General features: G+C 46.2%; 2 protein-coding genes across 2 annotated transcripts in view; one reads left to right on the top strand and one right to left on the bottom strand.

The window, feature by feature from the left end:
• The first annotated feature begins 144 nt into the window (after nt 1-144).
• The window catches only part of actn3b (actinin alpha 3b), a 24,158-nt gene continuing 3,225 nt past the window's right edge, over nt 145-21,077 (top strand). Inside the window, exons 1-12 of the mRNA XM_079295071.1 lie at nt 145-508; nt 15,631-15,745; nt 16,050-16,169; nt 16,974-17,060; nt 17,665-17,752; nt 17,982-18,060; nt 18,738-18,819; nt 18,895-18,980; nt 19,126-19,218; nt 19,603-19,833; nt 20,087-20,234; nt 20,529-20,679. Coding sequence (XP_079151197.1) covers nt 374-508; nt 15,631-15,745; nt 16,050-16,169; nt 16,974-17,060; nt 17,665-17,752; nt 17,982-18,060; nt 18,738-18,819; nt 18,895-18,980; nt 19,126-19,218; nt 19,603-19,833; nt 20,087-20,234; nt 20,529-20,679 — 1,415 coding nt within the window. The 5' untranslated portion in view covers nt 145-373. The remainder of the gene's footprint in view (nt 509-15,630; nt 15,746-16,049; nt 16,170-16,973; nt 17,061-17,664; nt 17,753-17,981; nt 18,061-18,737; nt 18,820-18,894; nt 18,981-19,125; nt 19,219-19,602; nt 19,834-20,086; nt 20,235-20,528; nt 20,680-21,077) is intronic.
• The window catches only part of prkd4 (protein kinase D4), a 27,046-nt gene continuing 12,118 nt past the window's right edge, over nt 6,150-21,077 (bottom strand). The window contains exon 20 of the mRNA XM_079295072.1: nt 6,150-6,326. The gene's annotated coding sequence lies outside the window, so the exon portion shown is untranslated. The remainder of the gene's footprint in view (nt 6,327-21,077) is intronic.

Here is a 21,077-nt window from a genome sequence, read left to right as displayed (position 1 = left end):
TCCCAACCGCTCACGAGCCAGTTCACCCTGCCCGCAGGAGACCACCCCGCCTTTTCAACCTTTTTAGGGTCAGAACCTGATACCCAATGCTGTCAGTTCCCATACTTATTGGGGTGCGGTCACGTGTGACACTTTTGACCAGGAAAGGAGCACCGGACCAGCAGGGTTTTTTTTGTAGTGGGAGCACCACCTCCGCACAGGCACCTCGCACCAGTGGAGTCTGGTCTCAGCAGCCCCGAACGATCTCTCCCCCCCGAACGCGAGACCCCACGTCTCAAGGTGGTTCTTGTCCTCACGGCGGCGTCTATTGCTGATTAATTTTTTTTCTTTCTGTAAGCTGAGGGGGACGTGAAGTCCTGACAGAGGCTGCATCATGACGACTGTTGAAACCCATATTACATACACCAACTCCTACACGATCAACGAGGAAGAGCGGTACATGACCCAAGAGGACGACTGGGACAGGGACCTGCTGCTGGACCCTGCGTGGGAGAAGCAGCAGAGAAAGGTAGGTTTGGATTAGGAGGCTCTGAGCAGAGGCGTATGCGCTTGTGCCGCCGTGCGTAATTACGCACAAATTGACCCATGCCCTCGCACTATTAACGCGTGATTTTTTTTTGTACATTTTAACGTGACAAATGGTTGGTTTCGGGAATCACCGGCCTCCCCACGAATAGTCTGAAGTCTAAAACAGCGCAACGTGAAACTGGGTACGTGTGTGACCCAGCCCTCGCGCCTGGCACTTCAGTCCTGCTGGAAGCTGTGTGGGCAGATATTTTAGGCCTCGTAACTTTCTCAGTGTTGTCTTTCAGTGAATTTACCCCTTGCCTTGCGAAGACTGTCTAAATATAATACCACCCTCTCCAGGATTTCGTCTGCATTTGAATTATAAAATACACATCAGTTTGTCATGGTTTTGCGCTTAAATCACGACACTAAATGGGTGATGGGATGGAGAAACTTCCATTCAGTCATCTTGATTTAAGTCAGTTTTCCAGCGATTTCTTAGTAGGTCTAATTATATGTAAGTTAAATGAACAAACACCTGCATTTTCTCACGTTACTGCTTCTTAATTGAATTACTTGACTATTTAATTCGTTTCTTAATACAAGTAAACCTAAAAACAAACCCCCAAATTATTCCTGGAATAATATAATCATTTAACCGGATATTGTCAGCCATACTAAGATACTGACCACCTGGCCTTGTCGCGCGGAGGACAAGCTCGACAGGTGCGTTTAATTAGCTGTCTGAGCTAAAAGTCAAGTGACGTCTCCCGCCGCAAAACCGGGACAGAAACGACATCCGCAAAGGTCAACACGTGTGTAAACGTTCACCTCCCACACAAGCTGTCCACCCGCCGCCGCGGTCCAACAAACCTAAAGGTATTACCGCCCTTCCTTGGTTTGTTCAAAAGTAGCGAGCTCAGTACAAATGTTTGCTTGGCCTGTGGTCGCCATTTTTCTGAGAAGTGATCCGAGTTGCATTCCTCCACCGCAGAAAATATCGGAGCTCAGGCTCGAAATAGCCGTTCGGTAGATCATCATTTCATCATCGACGCCTTCACCGTCGTCTCTTGTTGTTCAGATATAATAAGTGTTCATCTTCAATCAAACGTTCTGATATTAGGATTAACATATTGCTGCAACTCTGCACTACTTGTACACATTTCATTCCCACCTCTTATATTTCTGTCGTCTGTTTCTGAGTTCACATTAATCACCGAAGGCACAGTTTACACTGTTTGTTCATCTTTACAGGTAGACCTAACGCAGATTATTCGATAGTTAACATTACATTCCAATCACAGAGCAAAGAGCTGGAACAATAAAGCTGGAACAATAAAGATCTGGAACAATAAAGATCTGGAACAATAAAGATCTGGAACAATAAAGATCTGGAACAATAAAGATCTGGAACAATAAAGCTGGAACAATAAAGTATTCAGTTTGTGGCACAATGAAAATAGCCAACCAAACACAGGCAACTCATCTTGTGCAATAAAACTATTTAAATATCAATATTTAAATACTATATTTAACTCAAAACAGCTTTTTCAATGTTTGTATATATACATATATACAATATTATGAATTAAGATTAATTTTGATCACTTGACGAGTAGAAATAGCCACTTCCTGTTATGTTGCCATCTTTTATTGGCTAAACAAAAGCCACAGTTTGGAATATTCTTTGTTATTGTGAAACCAATGTATATTAATGTTCAATTTTTGAGTGTTTCAGAAATGTCTCCGGAACAGTCGGCAGTCTTGTGAAAAGACGCCGAGCTACATGCTTTTGTATGACTGCACCAATGTTGTTCCTCTTACTGTTGGACAGCAGTCCGACGATACAGACATTAATATACAATTTGTAGATCATTTGAGCGAGTAAAGAAACTAAACAAATGATGCTCCTTATCAAAACGGGCAGTCTGTCGGTGGGTCAAAGCAGTAAAAATAATCAGACATATTTTATGTAAAGTTCAAAAGCATGCTGTAATACAGCTATACCAATTTATGTCCCTGTTTCTTTGCTGTATTCTACTTTTGATAAACTAATTTCCACATAGGAATACTCTACTCTAACCTAATCTCAGTTAATCTAACCTAATAACACCTACTCTGGGCTATTGTGGTGCTTTGGAGCATAAGAACAGTGCAACAGCCGCTTTTCTTTTCTTTTTTAACAGGCATGTTCAGATGATACTTTGCCCGAACCTGCAGAATTGTTCCATCTGTGCAAAATGCCCCCCCCCCCCCCTCCCTCGACCACCTATAGAGCCAGAGCACCGTGACAGGCTGAGAGACCTCAACAGATGGTAACAGAGAGAGAGAGAGAGTGAGATCGCAAGGCTGGTAGATATACACCCCGGGTTGGTTTCACAGACCTTCAAATAAACATCTTCCTAAAAATACTCCAACTTGCTCGGCTCCAACTTCCCTCCCTCCCTCCCTCCCTCCCTCCCTCCCTGCCTGCTCTTTTCTCCCGTCGGGGCGAACACTTCCTCCTGAGGCCGTACTTGATATATCCCTTTCGTATCTGCTTCTACGGCACACTTTCTCATGTTTTTCCAATATTTATTGGTCTTTTAGAATGTAAGACGATATAAGAGGCCTTGAGAGACCTCGCGCAGCCAAGCACGCCGCTCGCTTTAGTCTTCGCCCCTCAACCTCCCGGGGGAGTAGGTCATCGTACCCCGTTGCTCTCCTCGGCATGCACAATCAAGCTTGAGGAGGTGATATCAGGCCATGAATATAGCCGGTGCATCATTTCGCGATGTAATGAATATGAAAGGAAATCTTAGCGCCACCTGTTCCCTCCTCCCATCCTTTTAAAAAAGTTCAGCGGATAAAAGCTGCTCACCCCTTGATGTGGCGGTTACGCGTTTGTCAACGCACGGTGATGCCGAATCTGACACCGGACTTTAGAAATAGTGTGTGCTTGGGACGTTTACGTGTCTCTGAGTTGTACATCTTGACACATTGGTTTATATTTACATCGTGAAGCAGCTCTTGTGAGATCGCGAGCTAAATGATTGATGTCTTGAATAGGAGTTGGGTTGAGAAAGAAATGTACGGCGTTAGATATTGCATCTAGCATACGGGGTCAGATGGAATGAGATACGAAAGGACAGAGTGAGGCGATTGGGCCGCCTCTCGTCTTTCCCGATATTCTGTCCTCAAAGCAGCCGTACTCCGAGCAATAAGAAGGGCTGGGTTGTCCGTTTGAATCAGCCTACAGGCGAGTTTCGGGACCGAAGATGTTTCCATGAACTCCCAACGCTTTCCTGAACTCTGCCTCGCCCATTGATGCTGGGCTGACGGCTCAGAGCGGTCTTACTCGAGCCCGTCTCCACAAAGTAGTGCTCTTTAAAAGGGAGGGGGGGGATCAGTCGCTGTTAAAGATGAACCCTCACTCCACAGCACTGCTCTCACAAGACCAGCTGTAATACTCTACATGTGCTCTGTTCATTAGGAATGTTCCAGCTGATGGATGCACAGCACCGTAAACCCTGAATTCACCAAAAAGTTCACCACTGTGACTGAAGTCCTCTTCTGTTTCACATCGTTAAAGAGTTCAGCTGCTTACTAAGTGAATGACTGGCCGCCTAGCCGAGCTTATGCTAGCAATAACCTATAAATACCCATTACATAGGGTTATCAACGAGCTTATGCTAGCAATAACCTATAAATACCCATTACATAGGGTTATCAACGAGCTTATGCTAGCAATAACCTATAAATACCCATTACATAGGGTTATCAACGAGCTTATGCTAGCAATAACCTATAAATACCCATTACATAGTGTTATCAAGGAGCTTATGGGCACAGCTGACCTATTCGCCTCATGGTGACTGATTCATGTAGAGACACGTCCTCGAACATACGTACAAAGTTTGTCTTGAAGTGTAAAAATTGTGTTTTTTTCCCGTTCATTTGTAATGATGGCTGACAACATTAATGTGTGATATTTACTGAAGACAGAAAATAAGTTCATCCCATCAACGAAAACACATTTTTATACTCTTCATATTAATCGTTAGAATACAAATTAGAATCTTGCCGCTGTGCAATCAAATGCTGAAATATTGAATTGTCAGCCAGCCTCATGAGCAAGTATCATGTAAATTGAATAATTATGCAAACGACAGTCTTATCAGGTTTATTCCCACATCTATTCCCCTGATTAACGGTAAGAGAATCTGCTCGACTCGATCCCTCGCTGCTGCGTTCCACAGGGCATGAAAAGAATGAAGTGGCCAAAAGACTGATCATCGTCAGCTCCAAGTGTTATGAAGTTACATTCAGTAATGCGATATTTATCCACTCAACCCTAATGTAATGTCCCTCTGTGCGGGCGAGGAGAGCGCTCAAGGTGCCGCGTAATCAAATCTATTCTCGTCTAATCTCATTTTGCACTTTTAACAGCTCGGCCAGTCGTGCAGGAGCCAGACGGGGTCATCGATCCTCAACCTGTACCTGATGTTTCCTGAGACAATACTACAACACTGGCTCTGTTTCAGGGAGCACGGGGGGGGGGGGGGGGGGGGCAGTGCTGGTTCACATTGACGGCTTTGCAGACGTTCCTCACTAAATGATGGATATGTGTAATTGTAGCCTGTGGACATTTTGCTGTAAATGTCGTGTGAGGAAAATGCTTCTTCGTGCATGACAATCACGTTGCCGTTGATCATTTGTGTTCTCCTCACAGTGGGAACAAGCTGTTTCATAGGTGTGCATAGACGCTGCTCTCTTCTCTGGGACGGGATGTTTTCATCCAGGTCTTCTTTAGAGGATGGAAGTACACAGATTTCTATCAGGCAGCTCAGAGACATCTTTCCACTGATTTGTGCCCACTGCTCAGGCCACAGTACCTCATCCCAAGATGCAACATGGCATTCCGTCCCATGAGTCACTCCGTCAGGATCATGTGATCCCCGACAGTTACGCTGTCGAGTCTCTGGACCTCTCGGCATATTTTCACTCGCCTGGACCAGACGGAGACTTCTTTGAAGGGAACGTGGGATTTTCTGATTTCATTATTTAATATGTTGAACATTTGTAAACAAGACAAGACAAGACGGGGCTGGAAGGACACAAAGAGTTAGAAGACAGTTTGTCAATGGCTCCTGCCTCGAGAATATATGCAACTCATCTGCTTTCTCAAGTGAAATGAGTAAGATATGACTAAGTGGTCCTCCCAAAGTTTATTCCAGGTGAATGTTTCAAAAACAGAATATCATTGATTGGTGGCCTGCATCTGTGTTGTGTGCAACATGTAGAGAGGAGGTGTACCAGGGTGAGATGTAAGTGGAGAGGTGAGGGAACTTGCAGTCAGATCAAATAGCAGTTGCTATTCCAGAAGCCGTGTCCATGTAGGGAGGCTTCTATAAACTGCTTTAGTGCAGGAGCCCTGGGAGGCCGTAGGAAGGGCTGAGGTGTGTGTGTGTGTGTGTGTGTGTGTGTGTGTGTGTGTGTGTGTGTGTGTGTGTGTGTGTGTGTGTGTGTGTGTGTGTGTGTGTGTGTGTGTGTGTGTGTGTGTGTGTGTGTGTGTGTGTGTGTGTGTGTGTGTGTGTGTGCGTGCGTGAAATCTTCCTCATTCACTGTATTTTATTGGCGCAAAAGAGTTTTTGTGTGCGAGTTCTTATGAGGATTGGGACCCAGTTTTGAAGACGGAAAAAGTTCTTCGCCGAGTGTTTTAATGACGAGAGCAGACACTCGATCCAACGGCGGAGTCTGAGTCCACAAAGTAGAAATGATGATTGATGGTTCTGCTGTGAGGGCGGCCATCTTGATCTGATCAGAGCAGTCCTGTGGGTCTGTAAATAGAATAAAAGGTCGGATTAGTTGGGAGAAAATTGCATGGGTTGACAGTGACGTTAGTTCCATTACAGTTACATCTGCAGACAAACTAAAAACTTTTAAAACAAATGACACAATCTGTGCCGTCAACAAATTCATTTAAGTTTGAACCGTCCCAGTTCTAGTTGTTACTCTTCAGGCTCCTCGCTGGTGTGGAACGTGGAGTCTTGTTTATGAGGAAGCAGAAAGCCACAAGCTGCCATCTCTGTGACCTGCTCGGTAACAAATGACACGAGAGGATACTGCAGAAATGTCTCCTCGGGTCCTCATGGTGTCGGACTTAAACGTTGCATTCATGTCGAAAAAGTCTGTTTCCTTTCAGTAATGAGACAAACTGAACACTGACCCGTCTTTGTATTTCAAAAAGAAGAGTATGTCGTGTCATGCGATGGATATTTATAGGCAGGTGGGAGCAGAAGTTCCAGTCGTCAGTTTAATGTCTGCTGAGATGATGGCGCTCTTATAATAGGACTGAGGTCATGGAGATATCGCCGTGTGCTTTCATGTTGGCTGAGAAAGCTGCTGGCGAGACGAATGCCATCGTCTAGCCTTGAGATGGAGCTCCATGCTCTTCACTTGCTCGTCGACGAGAGCATTTTGGATTTGGTGCAGCCGATGAACAACGGAAGGCTGTTCCAACAGTCCCGGGCTGTTCCAACAGATCTGCTTGGACAGTTTTACGTCTTATTTCAGAGAAAGAACTCGTCTTCTGGAATTAGACACAACCCCCCCCCCCCCCTCCCCCTTCTCCTCGTCCTCCTCCTCACACCAGCCGCAGTGTCATAAATCCTCCGCAACCACTTAACGCCGATTTTTGTCTCTCGCGTCGGTCTCCGCAGTCCAGATCTCATTAAATGAGAAAAGACTCGGCCTGCTGCTGCCGTCAACCATCGACCTGTACACTCACCTTTCATTCCCCACCATCGATCACGCAGTCAATTCATATGACAGTGATGGCAGCACAGTGAACAATGAAAGATAAGGAGGCCCCAAATATGAGTCGTTCGCTCTCAATTATTGCCAACCCCCCCAACATTTGACAGATGCACCACCGTGTTCCTGCTCTTCGATTGCTGTCAGCATTTCTGAAGTGAACACACGCACACACACACACACACACACACTGAGACGGTGCCGGAGGAGCTCATTGTCGAGTTTCCTCGCTGACATCGTCAATCTGGCGGCACGGCAAACCTGCAGCCACGTGGCAGCAGAACACAATGCGAGGCGGCACAATGGAGCGGCACCGTGTTCCCCCGCCGCCGAGCCCAAAGCAATTAATGTGACGCCGCAGACGGATGGCTGTGTCACAAACCCGTGATTGACTGGATCGCGTTAACCGGTCGCTCCTGTGAGTTGTTCCGCCGCGGACAGAACACGCATTGCGTGCCTGGGTTGTAGATGCTGCGCTGCGGGATTGTCTGCTGCGGTCGCTGTGTATCCGTGCGGCACAGAGCACAGCGACGCTCCCGTCTGCGTGACTCGTGCTCGACTTGTCGTGCCGTGAATCCAGAAGTCGGATGTCTTCATGGAGTTGTTCCCATTTAAAATGCCACAGGTGACGTTTGTGGTAGCACGGGGGTCTCTGATGTGTACGCATGGCATTGTGGATGTAGATTTAAACATTCTGTTTGTACGAAACTCAACCTTGAATATTTAAAGACGCGAGTATTGTTCCCACTGTGTCGGTGGGCGGAGGGCTTTTGTCTTTCGTCACCTGCTCCACCTGTTCTCTCACCAGCTGGAATCCCTCGTGCCCACAGTATCTCTGGCATCTGGCACAGGGATGCACACACACACACACACACGCGCTTTGACTAGAAGAGGTGCGCTAGGCCTTTCATCCTCTGAACACGGACATAAGTCCACAGGTTTGGACTGGAGCCTGGCGTCGGGAGCCTGTTGTCAGCAGGGTCTCTGGGATATTAGCTCGTTGATCCTTTTATGGCGAAGAGGTGGAAAGCATGGCTGAAGAATTAATGTCGGGGGATTTACATACTTACAGTTCAACCTGCTGACAATGTAACAGCTGTTCACACGATAGTAACGATTAAGAGAGATTAAGAGAAAGCTCTTTCTATGTTATCTGAATTGACCTGTTGATATTTAGGAGGAAGGAGAAGTTCCTCTTCACTTTCACTTTGCTTGGTTCCTCTTACTTACAGACATTGTCTTATTTTTTAATGAAGCTGATGACCTTTGCATGTGGTTCCACCTGTCCGCCATTGTTCTCAACGTTCTGCGCCACAATCTTCATTTTACACTTTCACCTGCCAATTATGTTTCCCCACCGACAGACATCTTGCGCATCACGTTTGTGGGTTTCATTCTAAGACGCTACAAAATGGTCTTTTGAGACAAATCGTCATGCCGGTTTCTTGAAAACACAAATGAATCAAAGCAAGTGGTTTCCAACGGTTCCTCGGTACCTCGGGACCCGTTAAAGCACAGTCGTGTCTGTACTCACAAACCCCTTGTCAAAACTCTATATCCATGCGAGTTCTCCAAGCAAAAACTTATTTTCCCTCTTAGATTGTTAGATTTGAATAGTTTCATCCAGTATTTTCCAGTGAAAAACAAAGATTAGAGGAAATATATTGCATAGCACCATAACTATTACAGTAGAGGAAGTTGCCGCTCCATTGCTGTGTGCGTAATAGTTGTTTAGACGTTTCGGGTTTGTGTGGGCGTCGACCTTTTGGCTCTTTTGTCACAGTCCTAAATTATCCTTGTGGGACCCAAGTTCAGGGCTCCAGGTCTGTTTTGAGGGGTATTTAAAGGCCACATAGGGGGGGGGGGGGGGGGGCTCCTCCACCTGTTGGGTGCTGTAACTCCTCTCCCATCACGATGCTCCTGTCACGTTATCGGCTGTTGAAACTCGGCGGAGGAATTCATGTCTGCAATTCTTGAAAGTGGGTTTTGAACAGTGTTGACGCCCTCTTTTTGAGGAAGCCGCCGCTGCACCGACGTTGGATATGTATGTTTTTGACATATATGGTTGAATTCTGACTGATGTGAGACGCAGTAGAGCTCAGCAGCGGCGCGGCTTCAGTCCATCAATCCCGATTTGTTCCTGAAAGAACCGAGAACATGAACATAAAACACACGTGATGGTGCAACAGAGTAATGATGAAATGTATCCTTTCTTGACAGACGTGAGCGCGGTGCACAATGTTATGACAATGTGGCTTCTGGTTTTGAGGTTTTGGAGATCTGTGTGTGTAGAATGTGTTTAAAGGTTCTGTGTTCCTGCTGCAGTACAGGCTGAATCTAAAAACACAGCGTTTTGTTTTTCATTGTGATTTTAACAATTGATGGATCTGGTCCAAGGAGGCTATTTGTTCTTTGGCGTGCTGCTATTATTGTGTGCATGCGAGTCTGTGATTTGTTAGTGTGGTGAACCGGTGCGGGACAAAGGTAGCCGGAGTGGACGGGTGTGAATGGAGTCAACCTTGTGGGCAAACTACTTTTACACTGGCAGTGAGATATAAATACCTGTGTGTTGCACTGAGATAATGCACGTTCATGTCAACTTAAACCCTTTAAACACAGCTCTCTGTAGAGCAGCTCATCCACAGGGACACATTCCAAAGCAGGAGGTTCTTTTCAGATTTTCTACTGCTTTAAGCTCTGAAATGAACATTTTACTTCTGATATTTTTCGTCTTTCTCAAGCAGCTTCCAACAATGCAGACGTAGATACAACGCGTTGTTTTGACTTGTTATGAATATTAACATTAAATGTATTTAGATTGCTAAATTAAAATGGTTAAAATGAGTTTGTGCTGTGTAAATGTGGGCCACTGCAAGTCTGAAATCGCACAGGGCGCAATACTTAATTAAAGACAAAATGTGTGTGAAAAATGTTCCTTTAAATGAATTATTGTCAAGTCATGTTCTACAGACTTCATGAAAGACGTTCGCTGCAGATCCCTGCAGAGATCACACCATAATCGTTTCAGTGTTTTTCATCGTCGCTCCCTCTAATGCCGCACATCACACCGCAGTTGCAATATCAGTCAGAAATAATTACAGCGCTCGCTCAAACACGAAGAGGTAAAAACACACCAGAAGAATGAGTAGAAGGGAATGCAACAGAAAACCTCTGTGTGCACGTTTAGTGCTGCGTCAGGACTTTAATTTAAACTCACTGGATTTGAAGGAAGGAGGTGATGGGCCGTCCTGGGATGAATCTCCAGGATGCTTAACTTGACGACCACAGACTCTCCAAAGTGCATTTTTGAGCTCCATGTGCTTCTGAATGAAGCCTTTTAAAACGTTATTGTTTGACTCGGAACAAATCGCCACAGCTTTGTGCCAAGAGGTAAAACACAATGCACCAAATCACAAAGCAGTGCAGAAGTAACGGGGTGGCTGTAGACGTGCAGGCAGCGTTCCCTGAAAGACAGATGGAATTAGAATGCACGTTTTCAATCCACACCAACACCACGCCAGCAGATTTCCCCTAATTAGACCGCCGGTCCATGCTTTGAAGGTGCTAATTAGGAAAGTCAGCTACCGAAGACGTGTGTAATTAAATCATGCACACTCCTCCGTGTCAAAAGACTGGACACCAGTGATGCATTGAGACCATCTTGCAATCAATTATCCACCTAATTAGCAGAAATGTAATTAGGTGTGTTTTCTTTTTGAGGCCGTGGTTACACGTCGTCTTTTCCATGAGACTTCATGCCATTGACTGTTAGGTCTGTGCGCTGAGGTGAGATCTCACACTTCTACTGTGGACAAATGCATAAGAAAATGTTTATCAGCGTTTTACAGCTGCTCCTTTAATATATCCGAGCGCTGTCCGATCACTCGGGTCGTATGGAAGTGTCAAGTGTGTGTGTGTGAGCGCATCAGTGGACACAGCGGAGTTCTGATCCGGAGCATCCGATCACCAGAAGGCGCGTTGACAAAATCAAGTGTAACCACGGCCGGAGAAACTGAGCTGTGTAGGTGTAAAGAGCACCGGAGTAACACTCACTCTGGGCTAATCATCAGGTCAGCCACAGCTTGTGTGTGTGTGTGTGTGTGTGTGTGTGTAATACCTGTAACTTAGCAGCAAAACAGGGAGGTGGTCGACTGCAGGAGGCCATTTTGTGTCTACACACCGTGGTGAGAGTTACGTCACAGTTACAACAAAAGCAGCCGTTCAACGACGACGGAGCAACGACTAGTTTATGCTTTATGGCTTCATGTTCTGCAGCACAAGCTGTAAAAGTGACTTTTTCTATTCTTTATTCCCAGATCATCAGTTCACATAATCCTGATTCGGAAGCAGCAATTGAGAAGAATAGAAAGTTGTTTTTTTCAGCACATAGGTCGAGTAATAACGCCTCATTTTTACCAGAAGATGTTATTAGTTTCTACTACAGCCGAGCTCTGCTGAGATTGAATATGAAGTGCAGATATCGAGCAGGTCTGTTGTGTAAAATGCATCTTGCTCACGACTCAGCGGTATCTCCACCCGGCAGTTGCATCAGCTCTGTGACGGACAGCCGAGCCAGCTGACATTGAGAGCTCTGAGCCCTTTCAGACGGGAAGAGGCGTGTGTGTGTGTGTGTGTGTGTGTGTGTGTGTGTGTGTGTGTGTGTGTGTGTCAGCTGTATTGAGGGTCAGCAGCCCTGATTCCCCCTTGGGGGGGGGGTTTGTATTTATGACAGGCATTCAGCTGGGCCACCGTGACCTCATTTTACAAAAAGGACCTGTAAAAAGGTCTCGCTGAGCCAGGCCAGACCGACAGGTGTGGATGGAGAGAGAAGAGGGGACGGGGGGGGGGGGGGGGGGGGGATGGAGGGTGACTTCATGCCGGTGGACTCTGTAGACCACCACAGGCATTAAAACCCAGCGTGGGACGGGATAACAGAGCTTTAGACGCAGAGGCCTAGCAATAATAGCTTTGCTATGCTGGTGTGGCAGATAATTGTTTTTTTTATCCCGCGTGGTCCGTTTAGCACGTCGGCTTTAATGTATCCTGGGTTATGTTTGCATCGACAGCTTTATTAGGTCAAATGAAGCCCTGATTTCAATTACCACCCGTTTAGTTTCACCCCTCTCGTCTTACCCACACCGTCTCGTTATTATTTTATACATCGTCGTACTCTTCAATCCATTCCTTCCTCCTCTTTTCCTCCTCTTCTCCTCCTCCACTTCTCTCTCTCTCCGTCTTGGACTCTTACAGTTCACCTCAGGAATCCTGCCTTCTCAGCTGTCTGGTGGTGTCCCATAGCAACCCGATTTAGCCTCCCCCCCCCCTCCTCCACCCCCCCTTCACTTTTCAGTCTTTTCTCCTCCTCCCCCTTCTTCTACTTCATTTAGCCCCCCCCCCCCCACTTCCAGCCTGCTCCTTTGGCTCCTTACATCCTTCCTTCTTCATACACCTCGTCTCCTCACCGACTTGGCCTAGTGGTCTCCTCACCGACTTGGCCTAGTGGCCCGTGTGTGCCGGATTAGGAGCCTGTCTAAATTTGGTCATGCGTGGCAAAGGAGGCGAGCACCTGCTGGGACCCCGGCTGGTTGGACAGGCGGCCTCTCCTCCTCTCCAGACCCTTACATCAAGTTACACCCGGCCTGGGCATTCCTGTCGCTCCTCTCACGTCTCCCCTTCGCTGCCTCGCTCTGCTACGAGTGTCTTTCTTTAGCCTTCAAATTCCGAAATTCGGTTTGATTGGAATAATGTTTTGCAGACGGGACAAGTTGCAAAGTTTCCATCAACCACTGCCAGTAGTGAAAGAAGTATTTAGATGTGTAGATGTATTTATACACAAACACACACTGGTAGTTTAATCTAATATCACGTCTTATTTTCTGAGATGATCATGCATTTGTATTTATATGAAATACTTATTTGCAAAGTAGCTGCAGGTGTGAAATCAATGTATTGTAATTAAAAGTACAATATTTCTCATAACAAATTAACTGCAAATACTAGCAGAGTACAAGTTCCTCCCATTGTAATTTATTTCTGAGAATTTATAGTACGCTCAACACATGTATTTGTGTTTTTGTGTTCCAGTGTACCGTGTAGATTTTACAATATAAAACACATTCAAAAATTCTAAATTCCTCATTTATCTTTTGGTCTAAAACTAGAGCTCAATGTGACAACTTGCTTCTTTTGCCCAAACAACCGTCCAAACCTCAACGACGATTCAGTTAACTGTCGAGAGACGCAGAAAATCAGCAGAATAAACTGGAGCGCGGTGTTGCTCGGGGTCTATTCATGTTCTGTCAATCAACTAATTATTTCAGCTCTTGAGTGACAGTCAGAGTCTGAGAGTCACTCGTGTGGTTTCTCTCCGTCAAAGACGCCGGTGTCTTTTCCGTCCCTCTCTTCCTGTCTCCCTCTCTTCCTGTCTCCATCTCTTCCTGTCTGTCTGGTGCTTTGCTTCTCTGTCCATGCAGATCTACAGTCACACTTGAGTGCACGCGATAGACATGGAGGCATATGCTGTACCAGGACGTATACATGTTGGTTTATAAAGTGTTAAATGTTCTCCGCTGTCATGGGAATGTACACTCTCACCTCCACTAGTCTCTCGCTCTCTCCTCACGCCGCCCACACTATCATCTGTAGTTAGTTATTCAGCTCATGTACTTATTCTGCTTCTGCACCCACTCGTCCTCCAAACCCTGGCAAAGTTGTGGCTCCACAGCAGCAGCCCCGCACACACACATCCCACATTCCAAGCTAAACGCCATGAAAGCTTCTCAAAATGCCGTTCAGAGATTGATTGGCCCGATGGCGCCCGTTGAATTGTCCCAGACGTGCACACGACGAGGCAATTTTCCAGACGAGACCAAAAGCAAGCACTCAGCGGCTGAGAGCCGTTTACGTCACCGTCTGCATTCTGCCCACTGCGCGCAGCAGCGTCCCCGAAATGAACAGTTTGGTTTCTCAAATGCCAGATCTGGCTTTTGAAAGACGCAGCATCTGCTCTTGCCAAAATGTTCAACACAGTTATGGACCGAATATCGGACTTTATGGCAGCTGACTTCCTGGCTTAGAGTTTTTTACACCAATACAGCCATCGCGCTAGGCGAGGAAGGTAACAGGTACAATGGCAAACCCAATGCAAACAATGCTTCTTCAGTGTAAATGGTCACATGTCACGGAATGTGAGCATTTAAAAACAAGACGCGCCAAAGCCGGTAATCTGGTGTCTCCTGCATAAACAGGCCGAGTACCGCGTTATAACCGGTCCGACCGTGTGTGTGTGTGTGTGTGTGTGTGTGTGTGTGTGTGTGTGTGTGTGTGTGTGTGTGTGTGTGTGTGTGTGTGTGTGTGTGTGTGTGTGTGTGTGTGTGTGTGTGTGTGTGGTCATTTGTGCATCATTTAATGAGAGAGAACACAGTGGATGGTCGTGTGTAATGGCACTGCTCTCTCACATTAACGAACTGAAGGAAAAAGCTTTTCATGCAGAATAAAGCAAAGACTGTAATATTCACTCCAATTCAGTGGATGATTTTCCAAAAAAGACAAACATTCAAATAGACTGAATAATAAAATAAAGCAGAAGTCAGTTTCATCTCGTTCAGGACTGTTGAGTCAACAGTCAAACTGACATGAATGTCTCGCTCTCTCCATCCTCTCTCTCCATCCCCTCTCTCTCTCTCCTCTCTCGCTCATCCTCTCTCTCTCTCTCTCTCCTCTCTCGCTCTCCATCCTCTCTCGCTCTCTCTCTCTCTCTCCATCCTCTCGCTCTCTCTCTCTCCATCCTCTCTCTCTGCTCTCTCTCCATCCTCTCGCTCTCTCTCTCTCCATCCTCTCTCTCTCTCTCCATCCTCTCTCTCTCTCTCTCTCCATCCTCTCTCTCTCTCTCTCTCTCTCTCGCCCTCTCTCTCTCTCTCTCTCTCTCTCCTCTCTCTCTCTCTCTCTCTCTCTCTCTCTCTCCATCCTCTCCCTCGCTCTCTCTCTCTCTCTCTCTCTCTCGCTCTCTCTCTCTCTCTCTCTCTCTCTCTCTCTCTCTCTCTCTCTCTCTCTCTCTCTCTCTCTCCATCCTCTCCCTCGCTCTCTCTCTCGCTCTCGCCCTCTCTCTCTCTCTCTCTCTCTCTCTCTCTCTCTCTTCTCGCTCTCTCGCTCTCTCTCTCTCTCTCTCTCTCTCTCTCCTCTCTCTCTCTCTCCATCCTCTCTCTCTCTCTCTCTCTCTCTCTCTCTCTCTCTCTCTCTCTCTCTCTCTCTCTCTCTCTATCCTCTCTCTCTCTCTCTCTCTCTCTCTCTCTCTCTCTCTCTCTCTCTCTCTCTCTCTCTCTCTCACAGACCTTCACAGCTTGGTGTAACTCCCACTTGAGGAAGGCCGGGACACAGATTGAGAACATCGAAGAAGATTTTAGAAATGGCCTCAAACTCATGCTGCTGCTGGAGGTCATATCAGGTGGGTCTCATCAGCACACACACACACATATATATATATATATACACACACACACGCACGCACGCACGCACGCACGCGCGCACACACACACACACACACACACACTCTGTGGATGATATACTGTATTATACTGTACTTGTACTGAATAGTTACTTTAACCGGGTAGTTAAAATGTCCCATTGACATTTTTACAATAAATGTATAAAATCAGCGAATCTTTACATTTGAAGCCGGCGCCAGAACATATTCGACTTCAACAAATAATAGTTTCAGCTGTAATGGATTCTTCTCTTCTTCCTTTCAGGTGAGAGGCTGCCCAAACCCGACAAAGGCAAGATGCGTTTCCACAAGATCGCCAACGTGAACAAAGCTCTGGACTTCATCTGCAGCAAGGGGGTCAAGCTGGTGTCTATCGGTGCTGAGGGTGAGAGTCCTGCTTTGAATAACAAACGCTCCCTTTTATTATTTCTTCCCTCCCTCTGCTCCCTACCTTTGTCTCTTTTAATTAATATGCCAAGGTCACACCATATTTGCATTTCTTGGAGGTATTTGTGAGCACCAGCTGGCTGGTGAAGCTCACAGCATCATCAGCATCATGAGAGTTCAGGTGAGACGAGGCCGACTACAGCAAACTACAGACCAACCAACATGAGGAAGGAGCTGCAACACGCAAATGTTTTCCTTTATTAATTAATACCGTAACTTACTCTACATATTGAAGCTATCCTCTGGCACTTTTTCTGCCATTCTGCTGACTCGCCAGTTTTTAGTTAGATACTTCAAATTATCAAATAAAAATGGATTCATCTTGTCATTTATAAACATTTAGGTAAACTATAAATGAGAGAGATACGATAGAGTGAGAACTGAAGAGATGAAAACAGAAATAAATTACATTTGAATCCAATTTAAAAGCTCAGATTTTGTCTGTTTTTCCTCTAAATCTGCGTGAGTTTTTACCCGGCTGAGTTCATCCTCTTAAAAACAGTTCGTGAATTTCCCTGTGACTTCATTTCATTTACATTTTCTTCACTCTAATTTGCAGTCAAGATTCCTTCTGAGCCTTCGGGCCGCGTGAAATTCAATTTGTCTCAACGGCACCATCCTCCAAAAGCCTTCTTTCAATAGCAGACACAGAACCGCTGTGACTGAGATGCCTGCTCTTAGTCTTTGATATTTTCTCTCTTGCCACGATTAATAATGTGTGTGTGTGTGCGTGTGTTTACAGAAATTGTTGACGGTAACGGGAAGATGACCCTTGGTATGATCTGGACCATCATCCTGCGTTTTGCCATCCAGGACATCTCTGTGGAAGGTGTGTGTGTGTGTGTGTACAGATCCAAACTAGCTGTTTCTTGTATATTTACTGAACTGTGATTTGACGGTGTGCAGTAAATCAGATTACATGATTCAGTCGATCTTACATTTCCCTGAACTTCATCTGCACCTCATGTCCCTTTTAAACCACGCTCATGTTGTCGGGCAGGTTTCAGCTCCCAGTGCGTGATTGTTTATAAAGCCTGAGACCTTCCTCACACACCTCTGACCCTCGCCTCCATCTTCTTTAACTCCCTTTTTATTGCTCCTGCTCCTCAATATCTTCTGCTGTCATGTATGCTCGACTGCCTTCGCCATCAACCTCCCGCTCACCTCTCATAACGCGTCTTCTCTCCTCTAGTGCGGGAAACGAGATCTGCACTAGCCCGACTTTAAGAAAGCCAAGTTTGTTTCCCATTAACTTTCAACTATACCAGCGACAGACTAAATGATCCTCTTTACACACCAGACCGTGAAGCTTTCTTTCCATTATTTATCCACTTTTCAGTTCGCCTGTCTGAAAAGACCCTGCTCCCTCCTTACTTTCACATAATAATGCTGTAATAAAATACTATCTGTGCTCTCATGCTCGCCTCCTCCAGAGACCTCTGCTAAGGAGGGTCTGCTGCTGTGGTGCCAGAGGAAGACTGCCCCCTACAGGAACGTCAACGTGCAGAACTTCCACATCAGGTGGGTCTACCACGCCGAACTGTGGCATCAGCAGGGAAGTGCAGCCATCTTTCCTGGATGTAATGTTTCACCATGTCTTTGTACTCTTTCCCTGTAACATCCTCCTCCACACATCTAACCCCCTTCCTTATCCCGAATCATTTTCCTCCTTCGTCTCACGAGTTCTTCTCTGAAACTTCCTTCTCCCACTCTTCATTCATGTGCTCGTCCACCTCTTCTCGTGGCTCAGTTGGAAGGACGGCCTGGCTCTGTGCGCCCTCATCCACAGACACAGACCCGACCTCATTGACTACTCCAAACTGAGAAAGGTGCCCTGTCCTCCCTTCCTCTTTATTGTCCTTTCTTCTGATTTGCTTTGTTTTCTTTCTTCATACTGAATTACGAGGATTGACAATCAGTCTTTCTTCTCACGTCTTCAGAAATCTCTTATCTTTTATTTCAGCGCTCAGTTTCTTTGCATTCCAAGTGACACACTGTGAAAATGTTCTGTGCTACGATCAGCGTGTCTGCGAGACATGCAGTTCAGCATCCAGTGCAAACACAGTGTTGCAATGTCAAATCTCTTGTAGATGTGAAAACATTTTTGATATCCTTCGTCACCAAATTCACAATCTTATATGTTAACCAGGGACAAGTCATAGAATACCAGTTTATTGTACAACTGGAATACTGAAAATTTAAATAATAGAATTTGAACATTTACAAAAATAGAAGAACAGTCGTTGGTTTCCTCCGGAGCGGTTTCTTTTCTCACTGTGGTCAAATAGCAAAGTGCACACATCCTCTCTCCAAAGTGATTTGACAGGAAACAAGACCCACACACTTGTTAGCTTGCCAAAGACGTAAACATTTAAACATTGTTTGCGTGTAAATCCTATTTCCTTCCTCTCTGTGTGGATCGTGACAGCGGCCGTTATGATTCTTGCCTACTTGGTGGTGCGGTGCAGCTACATGCGTGTCTGACAGTAATGGTGTGTGCCCGCAGGACGACCCTATTGGTAACCTGAACACTGCGTTCGAGGTGGCTGAGAAGTTCCTGGACATCCCCAAGATGCTTGACGCTGAAGGTGAGACTGTGGAACTTTTTCCTCACCAGGGATGGCTTCAAAAAATATTTTAACGTTGTTATTTCTTCCTCTCAGATATTGTGAACACGCCCAAACCCGATGAGAAGGCCATCATGACCTATGTGTCCTGCTTCTACCACGCTTTTGCTGGCGCTGAGCAGGTCAGATGGTATTTTGTTTTCATGTTGTAGTAATATATCATTTTAGCATTTTAAAAAGGCTGTTCGGAGCGTTGCTTTGTTGAAAACAGTGGAGATGTGATGCTGTAAATGTACATCATGTGTTACTCTCTTCCCCCCCCCTCAGGCCGAGACAGCTGCCAACCGTATCTGCAAGGTTCTGGCCGTGAACCAGGAGAACGAGAAGCTGATGGAGGAGTACGAGAAGCTGGCCAGCGAGGTGAGAAACGGTTTCCTCCCGCGCTCAGTCTGTCCTGCACATCCTCCTCTGCAACGCCGGTTTAGAATCAATGCGTTCTGATCCGTGCGCTGACTTCACGCGACACGTCTCGAAAAAAAACAACCCTGCAGGCAAATCAGCAGTGCGCTGATATGAGCAGCCAAGAGCAATATACAGAAATGCAGTTCATCAATATATATAAACTGTTATGATCAATGTGACATAATTAGATATTGATTTGTGAAGAGAAAAGCAAGGCAAAGTTTTTCTCCTCGTATTAGGACAAGGTACTACAGTTATAGGACAGTAGAACAATATATATACAGGTTATAAAACGTAATGATACAGAGAGGAATGATCTCCACCCGTCCCTTCCTACTGCAGCTGCTGGAGTGGATCCGCCGCACCACCCCCTGGCTGGAGAACCGCACGGCGGAGCAGACCATGCGCGCCATGCAGCAGAAGCTGGAGGACTTCCGGGACTACCGCCGCATCCACAAACCGCCCCGTGTGCAGGAGAAGTGCCAACTGGAGATCAACTTCAACACCCTGCAGACCAAGCTGAGGCTGAGCAACAGGCCCGCTTTCATGCCGTCCGAGGGCAAGATGGTGTCGGTGAGCAGGACGCGTCTTTGTCTCAAGTGTGCGATTGTTGGAGTTCCAAGAAGGAAAGGAAAACTAGAAGAGCTCACGTTTAAGTTGGCCTCGATGCAACTATAAGCTGCACTCAGAAACATACACAGATATTCGTCTACTCAAGGCATGCATTTCTTTATTCACATCATGAACACTCCATTCCCTCAAAAGAAAGTTTAGAAATCCTTGCGTTTAAAAAGACGACTGATGATGAAGCCTCTCTCTCCGCCAGGATATTGCCAATGCCTGGAAGGGTCTGGAGCAGGTGGAGAAGGGCTACGAGGAGTGGCTGCTGATCGAGATCCGCCGCTTGGAGAGGCTCGATCACTTGGCTGAGAAGTTCAAGCAGAAGTGCTCTATGCACGAGTCCTGGACCGGAGGTAGGGATGACAGAAAGTTGTGATGAACGTAATCGACAGGAAACCGGGAGCGTGTTCCTACGTACATGTGTTGAATTCTTTCATTTTAGCTGTCATGTAATACTCTACTCAGCCACTGTGTCAAACTGTTCGACATGCTATACGCTGATTCTTTTGATAATCGTACTATGAAGGCAATTCAGGATACTAGATTCTGTCCTGGAAGGTGATGTGAGGGGGCGAAGCGTGACAAAAGATGCAAAGTCTGTTTACACTTGAAGGCCGGGTGTTGAAATGCAGGCCTGTGTGTTTCAGGTCAGGAGGAGCTGCTGTCAAAGAAGGACTACGAGTCGGCCTCTCTGATGGAGATCAGAGCCCTGATGAGGAAGCACGAGGCTTTCGAGAGCGACCTCGCCGCCCACCAGGACAGAGTGGAGCAGATCGCCGCCATCGCCCAGGAGCTGAAGTAAGAAGCCGGGAGGGTGAAAGAGCGACGTACAAGTGTTAGATCAGTGAATAGAGGTGTGTGTGTGTGGCACTGAGAGAAACAGGAATAAGGTGAGCTCAGTGGTCGTGATGGGAGAGATATGTGGAGAGCAGAGGATGTGAATACAGTGAAAAACGAAAGGATGTTCATGGTAGAGCAGAAACCTCTGATCGCAACATTTCCTCATTCCTCACCACTCCTTCTGGGCTTTTTTTCCCTCCGCTGATAGTTTAGATACGATCTCTTTGATGCTATATACAGTGTTCAGCACCATCACGCTGAATATGTATGCGTGCCACGCATCATTTCACACATATATATGATATATAGGCAGATATCATGTACTTAAAGAGGTGATTAATCGTGCCGCGTCGCTC

This window comes from Melanostigma gelatinosum (genome assembly GCF_949748355.1).
Source record: "Melanostigma gelatinosum genome assembly, chromosome: 23".
NCBI lineage: Eukaryota > Metazoa > Chordata > Actinopteri > Perciformes > Zoarcidae > Melanostigma > Melanostigma gelatinosum.
The sequence above is the reverse complement of the archived record's forward strand: the minus strand, read 5'-3'. Positions and strand labels throughout refer to the sequence as shown.